This window comes from Vulpes vulpes, chromosome 15 (assembly GCF_048418805.1).
Source record: "Vulpes vulpes isolate BD-2025 chromosome 15, VulVul3, whole genome shotgun sequence".
NCBI lineage: Eukaryota > Metazoa > Chordata > Mammalia > Carnivora > Canidae > Vulpes > Vulpes vulpes.
The window spans coordinates 96,092,627-96,113,731 of NC_132794.1; the positions used below are offsets into that span (position 1 = coordinate 96,092,627).

The 21,105-nt window shown below is 40.4% G+C and overlaps 1 protein-coding gene across 5 annotated transcripts in view; it reads right to left on the reverse strand.

Moving 5' to 3' along the window:
* The window catches only part of SORCS1 (sortilin related VPS10 domain containing receptor 1), a 495,737-nt gene that overhangs the window by 79,383 nt on the left and 395,249 nt on the right, over positions 1-21,105 (reverse strand). For all 5 annotated transcript variants that reach the window (XM_072739948.1, XM_072739950.1, XM_072739949.1 and 2 more), the window contains exons 11-17: positions 15,568-15,670; positions 15,231-15,307; positions 13,112-13,203; positions 11,655-11,762; positions 9,799-9,916; positions 7,819-7,949; positions 4,477-4,590 (exon numbers count right to left, since the gene is read on the reverse strand). In XM_072739948.1, the coding sequence (XP_072596049.1) occupies positions 4,477-4,590; positions 7,819-7,949; positions 9,799-9,916; positions 11,655-11,762; positions 13,112-13,203; positions 15,231-15,307; positions 15,568-15,670 (743 nt within the window). The remainder of the gene's footprint in view (positions 1-4,476; positions 4,591-7,818; positions 7,950-9,798; positions 9,917-11,654; positions 11,763-13,111; positions 13,204-15,230; positions 15,308-15,567; positions 15,671-21,105) is intronic.

Genomic DNA, 21,105 nt, shown 5'->3' on the forward strand with positions numbered 1-21,105 from the left:
TGCTCTCATTTGCGGGCTGACCTTGCCCTTGTGATCCCTATTTCATCCTGGCCTGACACTGATACAGGATCCATTCTGACAGAGCACAGGATGCCTACAGATAGCTCAAACTGACATGGGAGAGACCTGGGGGTGCAGGGTGGCACCTTGGTCTATCATCCAGTTCCAGGGACTGGCATTAGGTGATCTTTTCAGCCTGGTCATCTCTTACTCCTATTGCCTGATGTGATCTTCCTCACTTTGTTACCTTGGGAAATCTCGCTCAGCTTTCCCTTATAGAATCCATTGGAATTTGTATTTTAAAGGAGGATGGTGATTACTACAAATGAATCTGTAATGTGTGGGGCTCCTGGAAGTGTGTGAGCCAGAAGCTAGAGTTTTAATCCTTATGGGGAAATATTTGGCAGTGCCTGGATCCTCAAGTCTAGGAAGTAAGAAGTTGGCTAGGGGGGATTTGCCTTACAAGTTAGCAAAAACACTTCTAATTGCCAAAAGAGAATCCAATTATCTTTGTGTTTTTTTTTTAATATTTATTTATTTATTTATTTATGATAGTCACAGAGAGAGAGAGAGAGGCAGAGACATAGGCAGAGGGAGAAGCAGGCTCCATGCACCGGGAGCCCGATGTGGGATTGGATCCCGGGTCTCCAGGATCGCGCCCTGGGCCAAAGGCAGGCGCCAAACCGCTGCGCCACCCAACAATTATTATGATACGAGGATGTTAATTGCAACATTGTTTATAGCGGCAGAAAACAGAAAATAACCCAAATATCAATGACAGGAGATGACCGAGCAATACCAGGTACTTTAATACTCTCAAATTAAAAGAAATTAGGGGATCCCTTGGGTGGCTCGGTAGTTAGGCATCTGCCTTTGGCCCAGGGTGTGATCCTGCGGTCCCGGGATCAAGTCCTGTGTCGGGCTCCCTGTGTGGAGCCTGCTTTTTCTGCTTCTCTCTCTCTTTGTGTGTCTTTCATGAGTGAATAAATAAAATCTTTAAAAAAATAAATACAAGAATTTAGATGGAACGTAGCCCTATATACTCTGTCTTGGAAAGTTGTTTAAGGTATATTTCTGAATGAAGAGGAAAAAATAATAATATATCTAATGGGAAATGACATACAAGAGCAACATCCCATATTAATTTTCTATTATTTTTTCTTGGCAAGATTATTTGATGGCAAATGCAAAGTGTCTGGAAGCATACACAGCAAAGTGACCTCAGTTATGTGAGCAAAGGGGGCAGGATAGGAGTGATGAACTAAATTTGTTTTTAAAGCAGAAAACATGCATACATTTTTTTTGTAATTAAATGTTTTTAAGTGAAAAGCTAGGTGTTTGATGGCAACAGTATACTGGTTACAACATTAAATACTGAGTCTGTGCTTATGAAATGCCACCAAGTCAACACATAGCCAAAGGGCTTTTAGGGTGAAGGGCTAGAGGGACATTGCATTGTTTTTCAATTTTTATCTATACACTACCTCTTGCCAACTTTTAAGTTGGCTACAGATACAGTAAATAGGAATTTGATGGGATGAGGTGAGGCCTTCTTGAAGATGATTTTAGGTACCTGTACCAGCAAAGGGTCTCCTTACTCTTAATGCAGAATATTTAGAGAGGCAATATGCCCATCATCTTCATATCCATCCCCCTGCCTTTAGCCCTTGGGGCCCTGTGAGAGTGGTCAGTCTTCCACCCATGAGTCCTTTGCCCTTGAGAGCAGGGCACTTATCCTACCTGCTGATGGCTGGAATTTATTATGTCTCCCCTTTACACAAGCTTGCTCACTGATGGGGGTACTATTCTGGACAAAGTCCGAATGGAATAGATGAAATCAGGAGATGTAGTCACTTAACAAAAATTTTGGGGGGTCAGACACTAGCATATCATAATACCCACTTATATGAACACCGCTCCCTAGGGAGTAAGGTCTGTGATTAATAAACATCACTGTATTGACAAACATGTATATACTTGGACACTTATTGCTGAATCACAGTTTTAATTGAAATCTTAGTTTTATGGGGCAGAGATGAAAAATTCCTTTGAGTAGATTATTTATTGTGATTTAATCATCTCTGATGTTTTATTTTAGAGGAGTTAAGAGTTTATGTGAATTTCACATACTAAGTTTACCAAAGGAATGGGGAAATCTATTTAGGGGTAGCTTAAAATGTGTGAGTGTGTATGTATGTGTGCGTGTGTATGTGTACTCTCAATAAACTGAAGAGTGAGAGTCGCTGCCTACACTCTGCCCTATTCCAGTGACTTGAGTAGCATGTCGAAGAATTTGGACCCCTCTGTACTGGGAACTCCCCTCATCAATACCAAAGAGAAAATGTTATAACTTCCTTGACTGATTGAGTTAGTGAAAAAAAAAAATCAATTCAGAAATTAGCAGGAGAGGTTCCCAATGTCCTTTACAATGTCTAAACATGCTGGTGCATTCAAGTAATAAAACTTGGTTCTCTGGTGCTCCTTCACCATTAAGCGTACTCATTTTGGCAGCCCCCTTTCTGGTTTTCCCATGGTTCTGCATGGTGAAGGCCTCACCAACCCACTGCTATCAAAAGGTCATTTGTACTTTCCTTAGGTTTTATGTTATAGTGCAAATAAACCACAGCTTATTCCTGGATTCAAAAGTTCTACGAATCTCCAATATCAGAGATAAGAACATTTGAGGGCACAGGTCTGTGCTGTTTCCCTCCTTTACAAGATTATTATATGCTATTTTGCTCATTTTCTTCTTAAGAAAATTGGTAAACATTTCAAATACAGATGCACAGAAATGGAAATGTGGAAGTCCTCACCCCTGTGCTGCAGTTGGCATGAGACTGAGAAGAACAATTTTCCAGTGGAAAAGGCCTGCTTGGTTAGGCATCCCCCACCCTCTCTTCCCTCCCCTCTTCCTCAGTTCCTCTGTTTTCACATTTTAAGATCAGGATTTTCAAATATGCACAAATGAGAGGAAATAGTTAAAATAAATACTCCTGGCCCCTTATTAATTTACTTTCAAACATTTTCAATATTTGTCTGTTTTTTTTTTAACATTTTAAAACAAATGTCACACATGTATCCTTAAAAGATTAAGTTTCTTCTTTTCTAGTCAAACCAAAAAACCATTATCATGCCCAATATATAACTGTATTTTATTAATATAATAAATATAATATGAATGTTTATATTTAGATAAAGCCTAATATCACCTGTGATAGTTAACTTACATGTCAATGTGACTTGCCCATGGGTGCCCAGATATTCAGTTAACCACTATGCTGAGTCATTCTGTGAAGGTTGTTTCTCGTGAGGCTGGCATTTACAATAAGAGACAGAGTAAAGCAGATTGCTCTCCCAATGTGGATGAGCCTTGTCTAATATGCTGAAGGCCAGAATAGACCAAAAGGCTTATCCTTTCCTGAGCAAGAGGGTATTCTTCTTGCCTGACTGCTTTCAAACTGGAAATTCATCTTTTTTTCTGCCTTCACACTCACACTGAGAAACTGGCTCCTCCTGGGTTTTGAGCCTTCTGAATTTCAGACAGAACTACATCATCAGCTTTCCTGGTTCTCACACTTTCAGACTTGGACTAGAAACAAACTGTCGGCTCTCTTTGGTGTCCAGCTTGCAAACTTGGACTTGCCACTTCCATGATCACGTGATCCAATTCCTTATAATATATGTGTGTGTGTATAGAATCTCCTATTGATTCTCTTTCTCTGGAGACTCCAGATTAATACATCAACTAATCACCAGATCATATTCCATTTTTCCATATGGCTCAAAGATGTCTTTTTATATATCATTTGAATCAGAATCTAAATAAGTTCCATACACTATTTTTAAAGTCTATAAATATCAACTATACTTGTGAAATGAAATGTTTTCTTTTTTATTGTATTTCTCAAATAATATTGGATAAGCCCTACAACACAGAACATTAAACACAAGCTTTTAGAATCTGATTCCATATTTATAAAGATAAGAGTATGTGCCTTAAATGCATCAAGATTGGACACAGGGAGAAAATAAAATACATTTCAACTAATAGCAGTATACTCCTAAAAAGTCAATGATCTTCTTTGTTCACTCTAGCTTTCACATCTATAAAATAAGAAATGCATCTATGAAATATTTACTTAGTCTTCCTCACAGAGATGCAGTGAGGAGGAAAGATAGCCTCCCAGAAACATTTCTGAAATAAAGTAGCATAAAGTGAAGGAATTTATAGATTATCATTATCATCTGCATCCAAGGAACCTGTTTCGTTTCTTTATTTACAACTGAGGTCTTACTCTCAGATGAAAATCATACTATTAATACAAATCTGTGCTGGATTACTAACATGAACAAAAACAAATACATTGTGTTATAATGAAAAAGGCCTGGTTGTCAATCAAACATAATTCTGGAAGTTTAACACAGGCTGAGAAACCAGACAGGTTGACCTCTCAGGTCGCCACCTCAGACACTCACCCAGTACTGTTGAGATAACTCTGTCCTAAGCTGCAGTCCTTTGACAGAGAAGATGGATTGAACCAAAATGCCGGCAGACACTGACCATTGCTGTGTCGCTCATACCCATAGTCACTGTGGGGGAAAGAGCCAAGAGAGACTTTTCAGTAGGTGGCAAAATTACTGGGAACAGTTTCATGGTAGTCCACAGCCAACTTCCAATCTAGCCAATTAGTCGAAAAGTAAGAATTCACTGAATCAATATCTTTCCCAAAATGGATCTGTTTTTTTCCCCTGTGGAATATCTGTCAACTAATTACCCATGACAATATCCTACAAAACCCATTTTTAGAAAAGCAAAATTGAAAGCAACACAGAAGCCTGTGTAGACAGAGGCTCAATGACCAATAATTCCAAGGAAATGGCTTTAGGTTGAGAGAGTAGACTATGTTCTCATTAAGAGAATACACAGTATTGACGGTGGTTGGGCCCCAAGAAAGCTGCAATTAGAAAAGAGACATTGGTGAAGCTCAACCCTCAGTGTAAACATCACTGAAACAAACACAGCCACATGTGGCACAATTCTCATTCCTGGTGATGTCTTTGGGGTGCTCTTCCAAGACATCTGGATCTACCACATAGAACTGAGCCAGTTCTCTCCATGCACACTCCATATGCTTCAAAGTCACGGCAGAAAAGGAAAATGTCCTTGAGGACTGTCACGAGCACTCCCCCAAGGAAGTTTTGTCCTCATCAGGTAGCATTGTCAGTTGGGACTAACTGCTCTAAATTGTCTCTCGACTTTGGAAATAGTCAAAGACCTTTCTCTCTGTATCCTCTCTTTCTTGCCTCCAGGGGCCTCTGCATGGCCTGATATTCTTGGCTTCTGGAATATGAACTTGGGCACAGAGGATGACAACAAATTGCATCTCCACATGCACAGACAAATCACAGACAGTAACCAGCAAGCATTAGTATGAATTGGCCCGTCTGTGTAATGGAGGTGAGATGCTGGTACACAAGGGTCAGGAAGGAAGAAACAGGCTTGGCCAAGGGGCCTGTCACCAGGCAGCTGGCACTTAGAATTCTGCACAGATCAGCTGGGTCTGGTGCTGGTTCAACACAGCATGGATAGAAGACTTCAGAAATGCTGCCTACAGGACACCCGATGTTCATTGCTGGGGATTACTTTACAAATGTCGAAGAATGGCAGGCAAGGTCATGTGGGAGACCGTCCAGGGGAGAGCCAAGCTAAGAGGGAGCATTTAGTGACAACCACCTTTTATTACACTGCAGTCAAGTGGAATCACCAAAGCTCTGGCTACTAGTGTAGAGACTCAACAAGGTCATGGTGAGTTTTCCAAAAATATTTTTAGAAATCATGCAGTAAACAAAAATCACATTTGACCAGAAAACCTTAAAATGACCTAATTTATAATTCACAGCCCACTTCTCAGAATAGATTTGAGTTCGTGGCATGAGTAGCAGATTCCAATCACAAATAAATACAAGAATTGGGCCAAGATCAGAGGAGAGTTGAGATATAAAGAAAGGGAGAAGACTGACTGCCTTCCTTACCCTGTGTTCCTTTCACTCTAGACTAGCTTAAAACTGAAAAAGAAAAATAACACATGACAATGACAATAACAAAAGACTAGCTTATTATTTTTATTATTTTTATTATTTTTTTAAGACTAGCTTATTTTGGAACCTTGTAGAAAAGTTGCCTCCAAACCCCAAAATATCTCTAGGAAAAATCAAGGAATCAGGACATCTCACCTCACTTTTTCTCTTTGGTTTTCTACAGAAAAACATTGCCCTTTACAAAAGGACGACTATTTGGTAAGGCTGACATTAAATGACTAAGATAAAATGTTAACTTCCTTTACAACTCTTCCTTGAGGAGAGGGGATAAAGGAGAAGCAGTCAGAAAGAGGGATGGGATGAAGGACCTTAAAATTCCATGGATGTTCTCCCTGTGACTGCATTTTGGGGTGTCAATCCTGAAAGGTAGGGAGAGGATAGGATATTTTTATCATTGTAATAATGGTACATTGGCCAAAACAGAAGTTACAGGTGGGGAGACCCCTGTAGAATTCCTTGTGAGCTCCAATGTAACTCAAGTTCAACTGACCTCTGGCTGAACCCAAGAGAAGCACTGGCTCTTGGCTTGCCTTGTCTACCAACAAAAGGGGAAAAAGCCTTGGGTTATCAGACTGAGGGCTGGCGGCCAATTCTGGAAGGCCTGTTCAGGACTATTTATTCAGAGAATGTCTCCAGAGGTCTACCATGGGAGAAGACTTACTTTTTCTAAGCTATATGATGTGTATGCACACAGTATCTCAGCCCAGTCACTGATATTTAATGGTTAGATAGGTGATCTGTGAATGCTATACAGGTAGATATCCAATACGAGAGGAATGACTTTGGTGCCTCATGCAGGTCAAGTTTCCATCACCTAACACTGATGTATATATTTAGCAATTGCTTTCTCTAAACCAAAATATATAACTAAATTTTAAGAAAAGGAAAGAAAAGAAGAAAGAAGAAAGGCATTAAATGAGATGGATATGATGAAGGGAGTTACCACCTACTCATCCTTAATAATTTCCAACCTCATTTGACAGCCAAACTCTGACCTAGAATAGAACAAGGGTAGCACTGCCCCTCTGGCGAGCTTTCTGCTTACCAGATGCTTCAGAAAGGATGCTATGGCACACAAATATTTCAGTCCTTTCTAGTTTATACTAGCTTAATCCTGGAAAAGGGAGAAGTCTTCCATACCATCAGGTCCACAGAACCACAGATTTCCAACTGCCCCTGAATCAATCCTTGCATTGAGATCAGAAAAATCTTCCATACCTTGCAGGAGTCATCATCAGCCAATCAACCACTGGCTGAGAACCTCCAGGGACAGCAAGTATCCTGCCTTCTGAGATCATTGCTCCACTACTAGGAACCTAGAATCTAGGAAGTTTTTACCTTGAGCACAGATGCATTTACTGTCTGAAAAGTCAACTTCCTGTTTTCAGTGTTGTTGTCTAAAGCAACTTGGTAGATGTGGTCCTTTTTTTTTTTTTTTTTTTTTTGGTCCTGGGTGCTACTAGATATGTGAAGCTAATTACCAGCGATCTTGTGAATTCTCTTTCAGCCCAAAGAAATTTCTAGTGTTTCCATATATGTATGCATACATACGGCTAATACACTATGCTGTCTTCAAGAGGTAATTCGATAAGAATATGAGGCTTGTCACTTCACTCATATGTATATGCTACTATTATTTCAAACCTTAGCTTTCATTAAGGCCCATGTGGATCTGATACATGGAATGAATGATTCCATGGAGTCCCGGCACAAGCTTACCAGTCAAAATCGGCCTCTGTGCAGACACAGGGTTCAGATTCCATAGCTCCTGCATATTTGCCTTGCATACACTTACGCTCTGATTTTCGCTTCTTATATATCCTTTTTGCTCCCATGATGCACGCTTCCCCCTGTAAGGAGACAAGCATCTCATGCAGTTGGGCACAGAGTTTGGACCTTCTCTGATCCACATTGGGACATTCAGGGAGATGTTTTCTAGCTTTAGTGTAATCTGGACACAGGTAGCCTGCTTTGTGCTAATGGCATTTTCTTTTTGAGGTCTAGAACCCTGGTATGGAATGCAACTATGAAGACAATCCCAAGAAGCATTGAGGGTGTGTCAGAAACATCCTGAAATCTTTATGTATTTGGCAAACATTTACTTGGCAAGGTATGAGGCACCATGCTACAATGGACATACAGATGCCTAAGACTTGAGCTATAACAAATGCATTGCCAACAAATCTATGGTAATTAAGTTCACTTCATCTATAATAAAAGATTTATGCATGTAATCATTTATGAGCATCTGAAAGAAGAGTATTGCTAAGAAATATAAAGATCCATTTTGCTTCGATTTATTATGCCTCTGCCCACACAACTTTATAGCACTTATTTTATGTCCACCTACCAGACAACTGAGAGAACTAAACTCAGTGTTTCTCCACAAAATAAACAAAAGCTTTGAATATCACAGTGCCTGTGTATCCCAAAAGGGGAAATAGCAGCAACGTAAATGAGCAATAATTTTATTGTTGAGTCTTCAAAAAGACTGTATGATTCTAGCTGATGCAGCCCCAACTGTCAAACACAGCTTTGTGTCTGAGGGCAGAGAAGAGTTCTGTGTGGGCTAGTATAAAACTAGATTTCTTGAGCAAATTCACTTTGATCAGCTCCATCACATATACACATCTCTATATAAATATATTACAGTTGACCCCTGAGCAACACAAGAGTTAGATGTGCTGACCCTCGCACACAGTCCAAAATCCACGTGAAACTTTTAACTCCCTCAAAACTTTACTGCTAATAGCTTATCACTGACTGGAAGCCTTACTGATCACATAAACAGTCCATGAACACATATTTTGGATATGTACTATATGCTGTATTCAATACAGTAAGCCAGAGAAAAGAAAATCATAAGGAAGAGAAAATATGTTTACAGTACTGAATTATATTTACTGAAAAAAAATATGCATGCACGTGGACCGGCATAGTTCAAACCCACGTTGTTCAAGGGTCAAGTGCACTTAGTCTAGCTTTAAGGATATGATGTGTCACTGTCTGAATATGCTGATGGCTGTGCAGTGGGAATGTCTGCTGTGTCCTTGGTGAGACTTGCAGAATGACTTCCACCCCGGGAAACTGAAGGAGAGATGCTTTCAGCTAAACATTCTGATACAAGCTGATCAGCTGAGGGGCCAGAATGAAGGGAAGCTTCCTATTAATAATTCTGCACCCTTTGTACCTTGGAAGGAGGCAAGAAGCCCTACCTAATCCCAGAGAATCACAGGGTGACAAGGAAGGATTTTACTGGCACCGCTCATCAAGTGTAATTTTATTATTTTATGTCTCTGTTTGCATTGCTAGATAAAACTGAAGATCTTTCCTCACCCCTGCCCCTATCCTCCAACCACATGACATGCTCAGATAAATTCTATTTGGATCTACGTGCTGAGTTGGTATTTCATTTTGCGTTGTAAGTCTAAGCCAAGCACATTTGAATTTTATCTCATTATATCCTAGTACAATAAAAAAAGAAATTACTTCACAACAAGTCATAAATGTTGAGTTTGTTCACTGCTGTGGAACACAAAACGTGTAAGAAAGCAGCAGATGTAACTTTAGATGTAGCCGGAGAGGTAAACCGTAGCTGTGAGGAACCCCAATTCCTACACTCATGTGACTGACTGTCTTTCCCCCAGCATGCCTCATGCCTTCCACCCAGGACCCTACCTCAGCCCTCCCCCTTCCTACCTGGCTGTGCAGCTGCCAGGGTCTGTAGTCCTCCTCGGCACACCGCCTGTCGAAAATGGACTTGTAGTCCACTTTGACCAGCTGCCATTCAGAGCGGTGGCTGAAGTGTCCAAACACTCTACAGAGTTCACAATGAGAAAAATAATCACAATGGTAACAACTCCAATAGCTAACGTTTGCTGGGTGTTTACCACGAGCTTAGCACAATGCTGAACACATTACAGTGATCAGGTCAGTTCATCCTCAAAACACATTTACGAAGAGGGTGACTATTATTGGCTCCGTACCACATATGAGTAATTTGAGGCTCAGAGAATTTTGCCTTCATGCAAAACACCAAAGCCAACTCACTAAGAACCAGTAGAGTCAGAACCCAGAATCCAGGTAGAGTCTGACTACAAACCCACTTCTGCATGTTGTACCACAAGAATGGTTGCAAAAAAAAAAAAAAAGAAAGAAAAGAAAACAATCACAAAACAATCACAAATGCCGCCTTCCGCCTTTTATGTGGTCCAGGATTATACTTTTATGTCCTTTGGTTAATGCCCATGGTTCCTAGTTTCCCTCCAATTTCACCTTCCTGTCAGTCCCTGAGGAGAGTGGGCATTGAGCTCGGTAGTGAGTACTATGTCCTGAACTCGCATTCTACTCTCCTTACCACTCAAACTCGGGTATCTAATCAGGTGTCTGAATCACCAGTCAGAGCCATCTGTGGATAAAAGCCACAAAGTAGCCTTTGCAAGCAGCTTTTTTTCATCCGTGTTCTACAAATATGAAAACTGATTAAAGACAAATTATGGAAAAAATAGCTAATCTGGCTGTGTGTACTGTGGGCAAAAGTGGAGCTATTAGGCTTATTAAATTTTTGTGGATCTTTTCTATCATTAAAAGGAGGGAAGAAAAAATTAGAAAATGTACCAACTAATTCACTATGATTCTAAAATTTTCATTGATGACAGGGTTGGCTACCTTAAAACCTTCTCTCTCTTTTCCATGTCCAATTTTCCAGGGGAAGGAAAAAAAAAACCCTCATAGTTTCAAATTTCACATTCAAAGCTCATGTTTTGAAACCCTTAAGCAGGCAACTCATTAATCAAGTCTTTCACAAATTAATGATCATCACTTTCCAGACAAGAATGAGTGCAAATACAATTTCACAAGAACAGACTGTTCTCACAGTTTTTCTAATATGCCTCACAAGTGGGTTAGGTAAAGAGCCAGGGAAAAAGAAAATCCTTTGTGGGGTTTTGATCAAGCTCTATGTTCTGCCTTAAAGTGAGATAATTCTTATATGCCTGTGATTTTCTGTATATTGAGTTTACTATTAAAGTTTTAAATGTATAGTTTTATTTTCTATTGAAATAATCAATTCTAATTTCCCTAAGCCCACTCAGTATAGGAAGAAATTAGCTGTGTCCTTCTGCTGCCAACCCTCAATGTGGGTGTCCTAATTAGTAAAGAGCCAAGAAAATAGTCACCCACATTTTTCTTTCCCCTTTGCTGAGAAACCATGAAGTCAGATGTACTGACCTTGGTAGCAATTTCAAATCTATCCAGGCTTTGCTAAAAGCAACACGTTTCTGGGGGCATGTGGGTGGCTCAGTTGATTAGGTGTCCAAATCTTGGTTTTGACTTAGGCTGAGTTCTCAGGGTTGTGAGATTGAGCCCCACATGAGGCTCTGTGTACAGCATGGAGTCTGCTTGAGATTCTCTGCCTCTGCCCTTCCCCCTGCTCATGCGTGCTCTCTCTCTCTTTCTCAAATAAATGAATAAATAAAATCTTTAAAGAGAAAAGAAGAAACAACATGTTTCTGGATTTATATTAAAATTAGAAGACATCATACTTTTCCACTTACGTCATGATTAGAGTCTCTTCCCCAGGCTCACCCAGAACTCCATCCACAAAAAGTGGAATAGATGTGAAACTATACTTGCTCCAAGATCTCCCTTCATCAAAACTCAACCTAATGAAAGAAGAAATAACAGGCATCAGATCTCAAAAGAAAAAAAAAATCCTTTCAGAGGAAAGATACTATCAGCCAGGAGAGAATACATTTTAAAAGCACCCGGGGCACTGTCAAAGTAGGCCTTTTATATGAATAAGTATTCTTAATTACATCAGAAGGTAGAAATACAGTTAGCCAAGTGATTTGGGACCCAGATGTGTTATAACAGCCGTAAGGGGAGAGCCGCATGTAATGGGAATAATAATAAGTCTTTGATAGAATTTTTTTTAATTTGGATATTTTATTAGATCTCAGATCTCAATGTGACCCTTTCCAAAACACTGCAATCTAGCAGCAAGCCTTACTGGTAATTCTGAAGAGCAATGGCCTTATGAGATCTACTTGGATGGACTTGAACCAGCTGCCTCTAAGCAAGCAAACCCTTAGTGGCTTCCCTCCTACACTGTTAGGAATCCTAGCTGACTCATTGAGGGAGTGGGTACAGAGGACTGGCTCTCGAGAGTAAGAGAGGTCTGAAACTCTGCTGGTCACACAGGATGTTTCCTTTGCTCTGCCTTTCTCGGTGGATTTCTTCCCCCATGCTAAGTTTCCATTTCTCTTATTTCTGCAGCTTTCCTGTCAGTCTCCAAAGTAACTAACACCAGAGGGAAAATCATGCTTTTGGTTTTGAACAAGCTTGCATGTGGAGAGAGACCCTTTCAAAAACACAGATGAAGGAGTCTACTAGAAACCATTCTGGAAGTTAGGCCTTGCACGTCCATCTGTGTGAGATCTACAGGTAGAGTTGCAGATTGTCACCCCACCTTCTAAAGGAAGCTAAGGAAGTAGGATCAGGGGAAAGGAGACAGGAATAGACATGCCCTGAACTACTGATCTCTGTGCAGAACACATATAATGAACACATGTTAAGCTACTCTTAACTTCTACCCATTGTATACCTGACACACCGCTGTCCCTGTGAATATACCTGAAGGAATAAGGAAAGTACTGGGGAGGGTCTTGACATATTTGAAAAACATCACACAGCAACTCTCTCAGGGGCAGAATCTCTCTCTCTCTCTCTCTCTCTCTCTCTCTCTCCCCCCCTCCCTCCCTCCCTCCCTCTCTCTCTCCCTCCTCCCTCCCCTCCTTTCTCCTTTTCATCTTCCTATCTCCTTTCTTCCTTCTTTTGTGAAACTTCAGGCAATATAATCTTATTTTAATAAAGGCAAAGGTATAAATTATGTTCTAGTAGCCATTGACGTTTTACTACAAACACAGTCCCTATCTGATAGCCTGAGTACTCAACTGGTCTTAGCAAGATGGAGCCATCCAGTGCATGACTCATGGGCAACAGGTGTCCTTACCAGAGATGTCGAATTGGGAGAGATGTGTGCTTCATAGCAACCAGAACTCCACCCTGATCCAGATACAAAACACTGTGTTCTTCTTCAAAGATCTGCAAGAGGAAAACACATACAGATGGACACATATCCACATCCGCACACACTCAGAATTAGTCTTTGTTAGAGCAGAAAAATCCCTCCCACAATAGAACAGGGTCTCCCAAAATCTTTGGAAAGATGGTTGCACACAATGTTTCCTAAGGTGGGCCGCACATACCACTGGAGTTACATAAAATGACTTTAGGTGTGCCACAAAAGAAATCTTAAGAATTAATAGTTATGTATTCATGTTTATATTCCCATTTTTTTTTTTGCAGTAAGTTTTGTTGATTCCCACTGATGACCATGTCAGAATACTGGGTAGCCATAATATTGTGTAGCATCTGTAGAAGGAAGAAATCTTAGAGACACTTTACTCCAACATTCTCAATTTTACAGATGAGAAAACTAAGGTTTAGGAAGATGTGACTTGCCTAAGGCCATACATATAGTAACACAGAGAGCTGGGACTTGCAGAATTACAATGTCCTTCCCAGAAGTAATTGTTTCAGAGTTTCCAAGTGTTACAGAGGAAAGTTGTTCTTGTCTAATTCATAGATTCTCAACCAAGCCAAAAAGTAATTCTGATCAAAGTGGAATCAACTTTGGGTAGATGTGTCATTTAGGTTTTTCTCCAAATGTGGAGAAATCAATTTGAAGTCAAGTGGAAACGGGCTGCAAACAATTTCTGTGTCCTCTCCATAAAGGATGTGTGCTCTTTCCTCATAATTGCACTGTTGGTATTGGCTTGTCTGTGGCTACACTACAGACATAATTATTTTTCCCGTTGTTTACCTCTTACACCTAAGGTGTTATCTCAGGACTACAGATGTAGAGAGTTCTTTACTTGGTTTAGGGTGCTGGGGGAAACAAAATGGGATCCTGGCTCTTGAACTATTCCTCAGAGGCAGGTTAATAGTGCATGTACCTACATACCTTCAAGATCAATAGCCCTGAGGTTTCTTTTTTTTTTTTAAGATTTTATCTATTTATTCATGAGAGAGAGAGAGAGGCAGAGAGAGAAGCAGGCTCCATGCAGGGAGTCTGATGCGGGACTCGATACCAGGACTCCAGGATCATGCCCTGGGCTGAAGGCAGGTGCTAAACTGCTGAGACACCCAGGGATCCCCAGCCCTCAGGTTTCTTAAGCAAATTTCTTCCCTGCTTCTCTCTCTCGTAAAATCATGTGAATCACACCGAGGACCTATGAAGGTTCTGAAGCTAGGAAATGGTAACTGGCCATAACACGGACATCTCTGTCTAAAATTTAAAGCAGAGTGTTCTCATTTCTGTGTGATTAGATTTCAATTTATGGTGCTAGTTATTGTATGATAATTAAACGTCAGTAGGTTATTAAAATATATTTATTGAAGTGTAACAACCATGCATTAGGCACATATCTTGTTATGATTGCTAAACCTCATTAAATGCCTGTTTTATAAGCTATGGGTATCTAATTTTCATTTAGAAGAAAGAGAGGAAGCATTTAAGCTAAACACATTGGTTTAAAGTGATTCCATTTCCACCTTTCCTAACATATGCACCCTGATGGTTATTACTCTGTCTTCTGCACATGAAATTTAAACATTTTAGGATACCACCTGGGTAATGGCTGTTTCTGTGTCACTGCATTCCTCTCTACTCTGACTCTAAGGCAAGGGAAATTTATGGAGACAACCCAGTGTTGGGTATATAATCTACCCCCCAGGCCCCATGTTCCCTACATAATAACCTCTCTGGAATCCTGATTTTCTTGGAAAAAAAATCAGTTAGATTCAATTTGGTTTCATTGTCACTTATAAACTTTCTTAGATACAGGCTCTGAAAAAGGGTCATTTTTATTGAATGACAAAAAACAATCACGTTGCATAAATATCTGCTAAACTCAAAGACTTCTTTAAGACTCTCATAAAACAAAATAGGAAAATAAACACATCGATGAGCCTTAGAATTTACGTAGGGTCGAATGAGTTCCCAGAACTTAACCAAGTTAAACAATGTTTATGTCATTTAAACACCTCTGCCTGGGATGCCTTCTTACCTGCCTCCAGGTGTTCCCTGCATCTGAAGAGACAAACATGCTGATGTCATTGTCTGATAATTCAGAACCAATATTACCTAGAGAAAGCATATCACCATTAGTGGGAGGAGATTTTTGCAAAAGCTAACAATGGGCTATACTGGCAATCTATGCTGCCCTGAGATGGGCTGAGACTGTAAATATTATATACGAGCAGGGTTTTTCAGTATAGTTGCTTCAGTCAATAGTTGAGGCGACTTGCAAGATATTTTTGCTTGCTTGTTAAGTTCCCAGCACAGATATCTAGCTTATTAAAATAAATACAATTTCCAACAGCAAGCCAAGCAGGCAAGCTTACCTGAAGCCACTATGATGCTGGGAGCTGTGTCTCGGCTGGCAATGATCCCTGACGTGTAGGGATTCTCGGAGACCTTAAGGTGGAGGTGTAGTGAGCAATAGGGCTGAGAAGAGGAGAAATGAAGGTCATAAAAGCTTATAATCTCAATGGTTATTTAAAGTCCAGATTCAGAGGATCCAGTCATTCATCCAACCATCCCATCTAGCTATCCATCTATGCACTCATCTTCCATTCAGCAGATAACTGGTGTCTGCTAAGTCTAAGACAGGTACCAAATTGGGGAAGGAGGGAGTATCTTCATTTTGAGTCTGACCTACTGCCTTGATTGCCATTTGGTCATTCAACAAGTATTTTAGTACTCTATGTGTAAAACAGGATTATGAAAGACTTACATTGACTAAAATTTGGTCTCTGCTGTCATTAAGTATTTAAGATTTTTCTACTGAATATCATAAAAAGAGACTATTGCAATAGCCATAAGGTCAGTAAAGATGAAATATGAAGTTCTACAGGCTGACATGACTATGTCCAACTTTGGATCGGGGAAGGCTTCAAGGAGAAAATGGTGCCTGAGGCAAAGACCAACTGCCTGTGAGATGTTCAGGAAGATAAATAATATTTTAGGCCTGAGTGATATCAACAACAAAGGAAATTAACAGAAGAGTTTAGACATGTAAGACTGAGGAGGAAAAATGGGATATCAAGTCAGAAAAAAAGTTTTGGTCAGGCTGGGAGGGCTCTGAAGAAGTCAGCAGGCACCTCTTGGCCACTGTCCATTGGAGACCTTGATCTCAATTGTACAGAAGAAGCTGTATGGCATGTGAAACTCTCTTAACATCTACCAGGCAATCAACACAGTATCCATGTCAGGGTATTATCAGAATCAGTATTATTCAGTATAAAAGTCAAGCTTGTAGACAAAATGCACTAGTAATAACAATTTAAATGAAAATTTAAGGGACTTGTTATCTGTGTGCAAAAATCTCGATCAAATTCTCTGATTAAGATATCAACAGTTTTCAAACACAGGATAATAAATCTTATATCAATTTCATTTAAGATAGTTCTGGTACTGAGTTGTCAAAAACTACAAGTTTGTGTCTGAATCCACATCTCTTTTCATCTCTCAAAAAGATTATTTTCTAATCTTATCGGCTTGAGTTTTTGGAATCACCAATGTATCTCTGTTATTACTTTCATTCTGTTCTGTAGGTCTCAGCCGGCAGATATTCAGAGAGCTACAGAGATACGATGATTAAATTTATATGGGATAGAGTAAATGACAAACTAAAAATGAAGCTCAGGAATAAGAGCAGCCAAAATACTGGTGAAATGAAACAGTAGATCGCAACAGGGCCCTTCCCCACTGCCAACGTAGAGAGTAAACTCTCAAGGGATAATGAGAGTAATAAATGATGGGTTTTGCCTGAAAATTTCATGGAAAGCTTTCCAAAAAGGAATTTTTACTTATAATGTTTCATAAAAGTAGGGAAGACTGCTACTATGAAAGACTCAGTTGGACCTAAATGCTTGGCTTCCTTTTGCCCAAGAGGAAGACGGGAATGGGCACTGTTATGTTTGTGGGGGTTCTAGGATAGTGCTGTTCTACGGACAGACACTAAGGCAGGAGAAAGTGGAGATGTCAAGCCATTTCTCCGTGAAAGTTTTCCTCACAGCTGCAGCCTATCAGAATCTCCCCTTCCCTGATTTATCTGAACATGTGCAATCTCATATTACCTATTTGAGGTATGAATACTTTTATCTCCCTAAGAGATAAGCTCTATAATTAAAGAGAAAACATCAAGTACTAATATGAATTATCTGTGGAACCTAGCATCAAATCTAAAAAAGACAGCCAATAAACGCTTGAAATATCAAGCAACGCTTTATGCAGGACCTGAAAGACCTTTGTTGACTATTTTATTCAGAACAGTGCTAGAGGTAAATTGGGCTAATTTATAAACCACATAATCAGATTAATGTTGAGTATTTCCATGGTATTCCAAGAAGTACATAACTCCTAGAGGATTAGCCTTGTCACATGGGCTTCCTGGAGGGCCTTTTGTAACACAACAGAGCAGAATATCCTCAGCTAAGGGAGCTCCCAGTTTGCAATCTTGAGCCAGATGCTTGCCACATACTTCATCACTTAACAGTTTAGAAGATTGTGAAGCTCAGTTGCCACCTGACGGGATCAAGGATTATTCGATATAGGGTGCTTGCCATTACAAAGGAAAGACGGCATTTTCAATCGGCCATCTCAGCACTGCTCTGTGGCTATGGCTTTCAGGGGCCCGAGATAAATTAATTTGAGAAAATATATACCAATTCAGGCCGTAGCAAAAACATTAGAAGTGCTCTTTTTGGTGCACTTTTTTCCTGCACTCTCACATTTGCAGTACTGGATTGCCCCCAGCTGGTATGAGGAGAATATTCCCTGACTTTTTTTTTTTCCTTCCATTTTTTCAAGGCAGATAGTCTACATCAATGCTCAAAGAAAAACAATGTTAAGTGATTCATCTTTACTTTTTTGAGTTAAACTTTTGTACTTGACCAGTTTTGGAGATCTGTCAAAATCAAGTCACCAAAAATTATAATGGCTATCAAGCCACGGCAAATTCCTGTGGGACACCACTGCTGACAAGGCTCTCTAATTGTTATACATACATACATTGCCCAGGCAGGGGGCACTCCACCTACCTCTCCTTTCCTTCTCTCCAGCCTCTTGCCCTCTTTTCTCCCATTACCAACCATGTCATAAATATCTGATTATCTTTCCAGAGTTATCTCCAATTTAGGAGAGTCAAAGTACAGCTTGTCACAAAGGCAGCTATGTCCCTTATCTTTCCACATTGAGAAAATGCAGAACTGTCCACGGAAACCACCAGGACCCAGCAGCTGACTTACAGAGAATGGAGAGAGCAGCATGCGTGTTTGGCAACTGCTCAAACCCAGTCACGGGGCATGGCACATCATCAACTCTTCAATATCAGGAGCAACTAGATCTTTGTTTTTAATCTTTTCACCATCAGGTTTTGAGTTTGAGGATCTGAGGCAAATTAAGGACTCTATCCCAAGAAAAAAAATACATAAAGGCAAATGCACACTGAGTTCTGTATTCAACTTCAGGGAGTTCGCAGACTTCCTGAAGCCCAGCATGGATCTCTAGGTCCTAATTACCTTTCTCTTGCCTTATTCTTTTCTTTCTCATATTTAACCAGCAAAATCCTTTGGCCATTGCTAGTGCTCACTAAATGTCTGTTGGATTTAATTGATCCATTCATTAACCAGCTACTGCTTTCCTAGCACTGTGGATGGCCAACAGAGAATTACCAAATGACAGGAGATGTGCCTCCCAACATGAATTAAACATAAAATAAATTAAAAAATAAACAACAACAAATTGTTAGATTATTTGAGAATCAGCTTCTCATTCTACTTCTTCTTTTTCCCAACCTCCTGCTAACAGCCTTTAAGTCTTCATGGTACCCTTATCCCTAGGGCTCCTAATCTGAGTATTACACTGAAAAGCCAAACCGAACCTTTTCTAAATAACAAGGCAGCAGCTAAAGTCTTAAATAGTATCCTCCAAAACCACTCCCTGCACACACACATTTGTGCTGTTTATGGCCCTGAACTGGAGCTAGAAATCCATTCAATTTATAGTAAAGAGTCAATGGCAAAGAAGAGAGAGGGCTCCAGGCCAACAGGATGAGTCTGGGGCATTCAGCTCCACTCCAATCCAACATACATGCAGAGTCACAGCCTGTGCAAGCGAGTGGAAAACACAGTCAGGAATCTCCTGGGGAATCGGGCTGCCTAGCTCCAACAGAGAACCGTCAACTGAATCCACAAAGAAGTCACTGCCTCTCTCCACAAAACACTATGTTTTCCCTAGGGACCCAAAGGATTTGACACAGGCTCAGCTCGCATCTTGCCTCTTGGGAGCCCAAACCAGAGGCTTTGGAGGCAGGTGGACCATGACCTGTAATACTCCATCTAAGTGTACAATGTACTCTTCTGAGAAAAGAAATCCTAGCTGAGCCCTCCAGGCAATCAGTCTAAAAGTCCTAAAAATGCAGCTGCAAATTACTCTGGATGTCTTATTTCTCTAGAATACATTGTACCAGGGACATTCTGTTTGGGGCTGTAATTCTGAACCTGTTCCACAGTTGTAACAGCCCTGCTGGAAAAACTGCTTTCTAATCACTAGGCTGGGCTTTCAGTGACACTGTCCCTTTCCAAGTGCTCACAATCTAAAATCACTTTTTATCTCTTCTCTGCCACCAGCTCCCAAGCCTAAAGAAGGTTTTTAATGGTCCGGGTCTCCTGTAGCTCAAAGATTTACTTTCCTATTTTGTGTCTTTGGCAGATTTTTATAAGTGATTTCGGTCCCTGCCCCTCCCTCTGCCCCCCACTCCTTTTGCCATTTCCTTTCCTCAGCCTGTTTTGTAAAACTCAGATTGAAAGTACATCAAACAGGGTTAATGAGGGAGGCAGGCCAAAAGACTCCTGGGTACCATACATCTAGAGCCCATTAATTCATCTTTCCTGGATCTTAATGAGCCTACTGATTTTGTTAACTGAAGGGTCAACCTGAGCCTCTGAACTTCGGAAGTGGATATTATGACAGATCCCTCAGTGTGGCTGTCAGTGGCAAGGGAAAGTTTCCACTGAGGTCCAAATGTGAAACTGAAACTACACCTGTCAATGGAGCATGGACTTTAGACAAACAATACTCATAACATCAACACACGCTGAACACCTGCCCCGCGGCATGAGTGATTCTTGAGCTGATTCTTTGCAGTGGCCAGAAAGACGGCCACAGTACCTCAACAGGGCTCACATTTTAGCAGGAGGAGGGAGACAAGACAGTCAACAAACATATGTGCTGATTCCAGAGAACTAGGAGGGTCATGGATAAAAAAGAATCAGGCTAATACCACCGTAGAGGAAGCTTAAGAAAGTCTCTGAGATTAAGGTAATCAGGCAAGGATCTGAATGCCAAGAAAAAGCCAGACTAAGGAAATGACATTTTAAGAGAAATAATGGTGAATGCAGAGCCTAAGACATAAAGGAGCACAGTGAGCTCAAGGAATGGAAAGAGGTGGTGTCCTCCCATACAGTGGCTTATGTAAGGGAGGAGGGAGAGAGGCTGGAGAAGCAGGCTGAAGACGGACCATATGAGACCTCGAAGGCCACAGTATAGTACTGGAATTTTATTTCACCTTAGTAAGAAAGTCATTAGAAACTTTAAGTAAAATAGGGATAAAATCTGATTTTTTAAAGCTCAAGTTGATCTCGTTTACATAAAATATGAGAAAAGAGAAATCCAACCTACAGTAAGGAAAGCAGATTTGTGGTTGTCTACAGCCGGGGGTATAGAAACTGACTGCAAAGGGGAGCAAAGGAATTTTTGAGGGTGATGAAAATGTTCTATCTTGACCATGGTAGTGGGCACATAGGTATCTACATTTGTCAAGATTCGTCAAACTATACTCTTAAGACGAGTACTTTTTTGATATAGTTTTTCGGTTT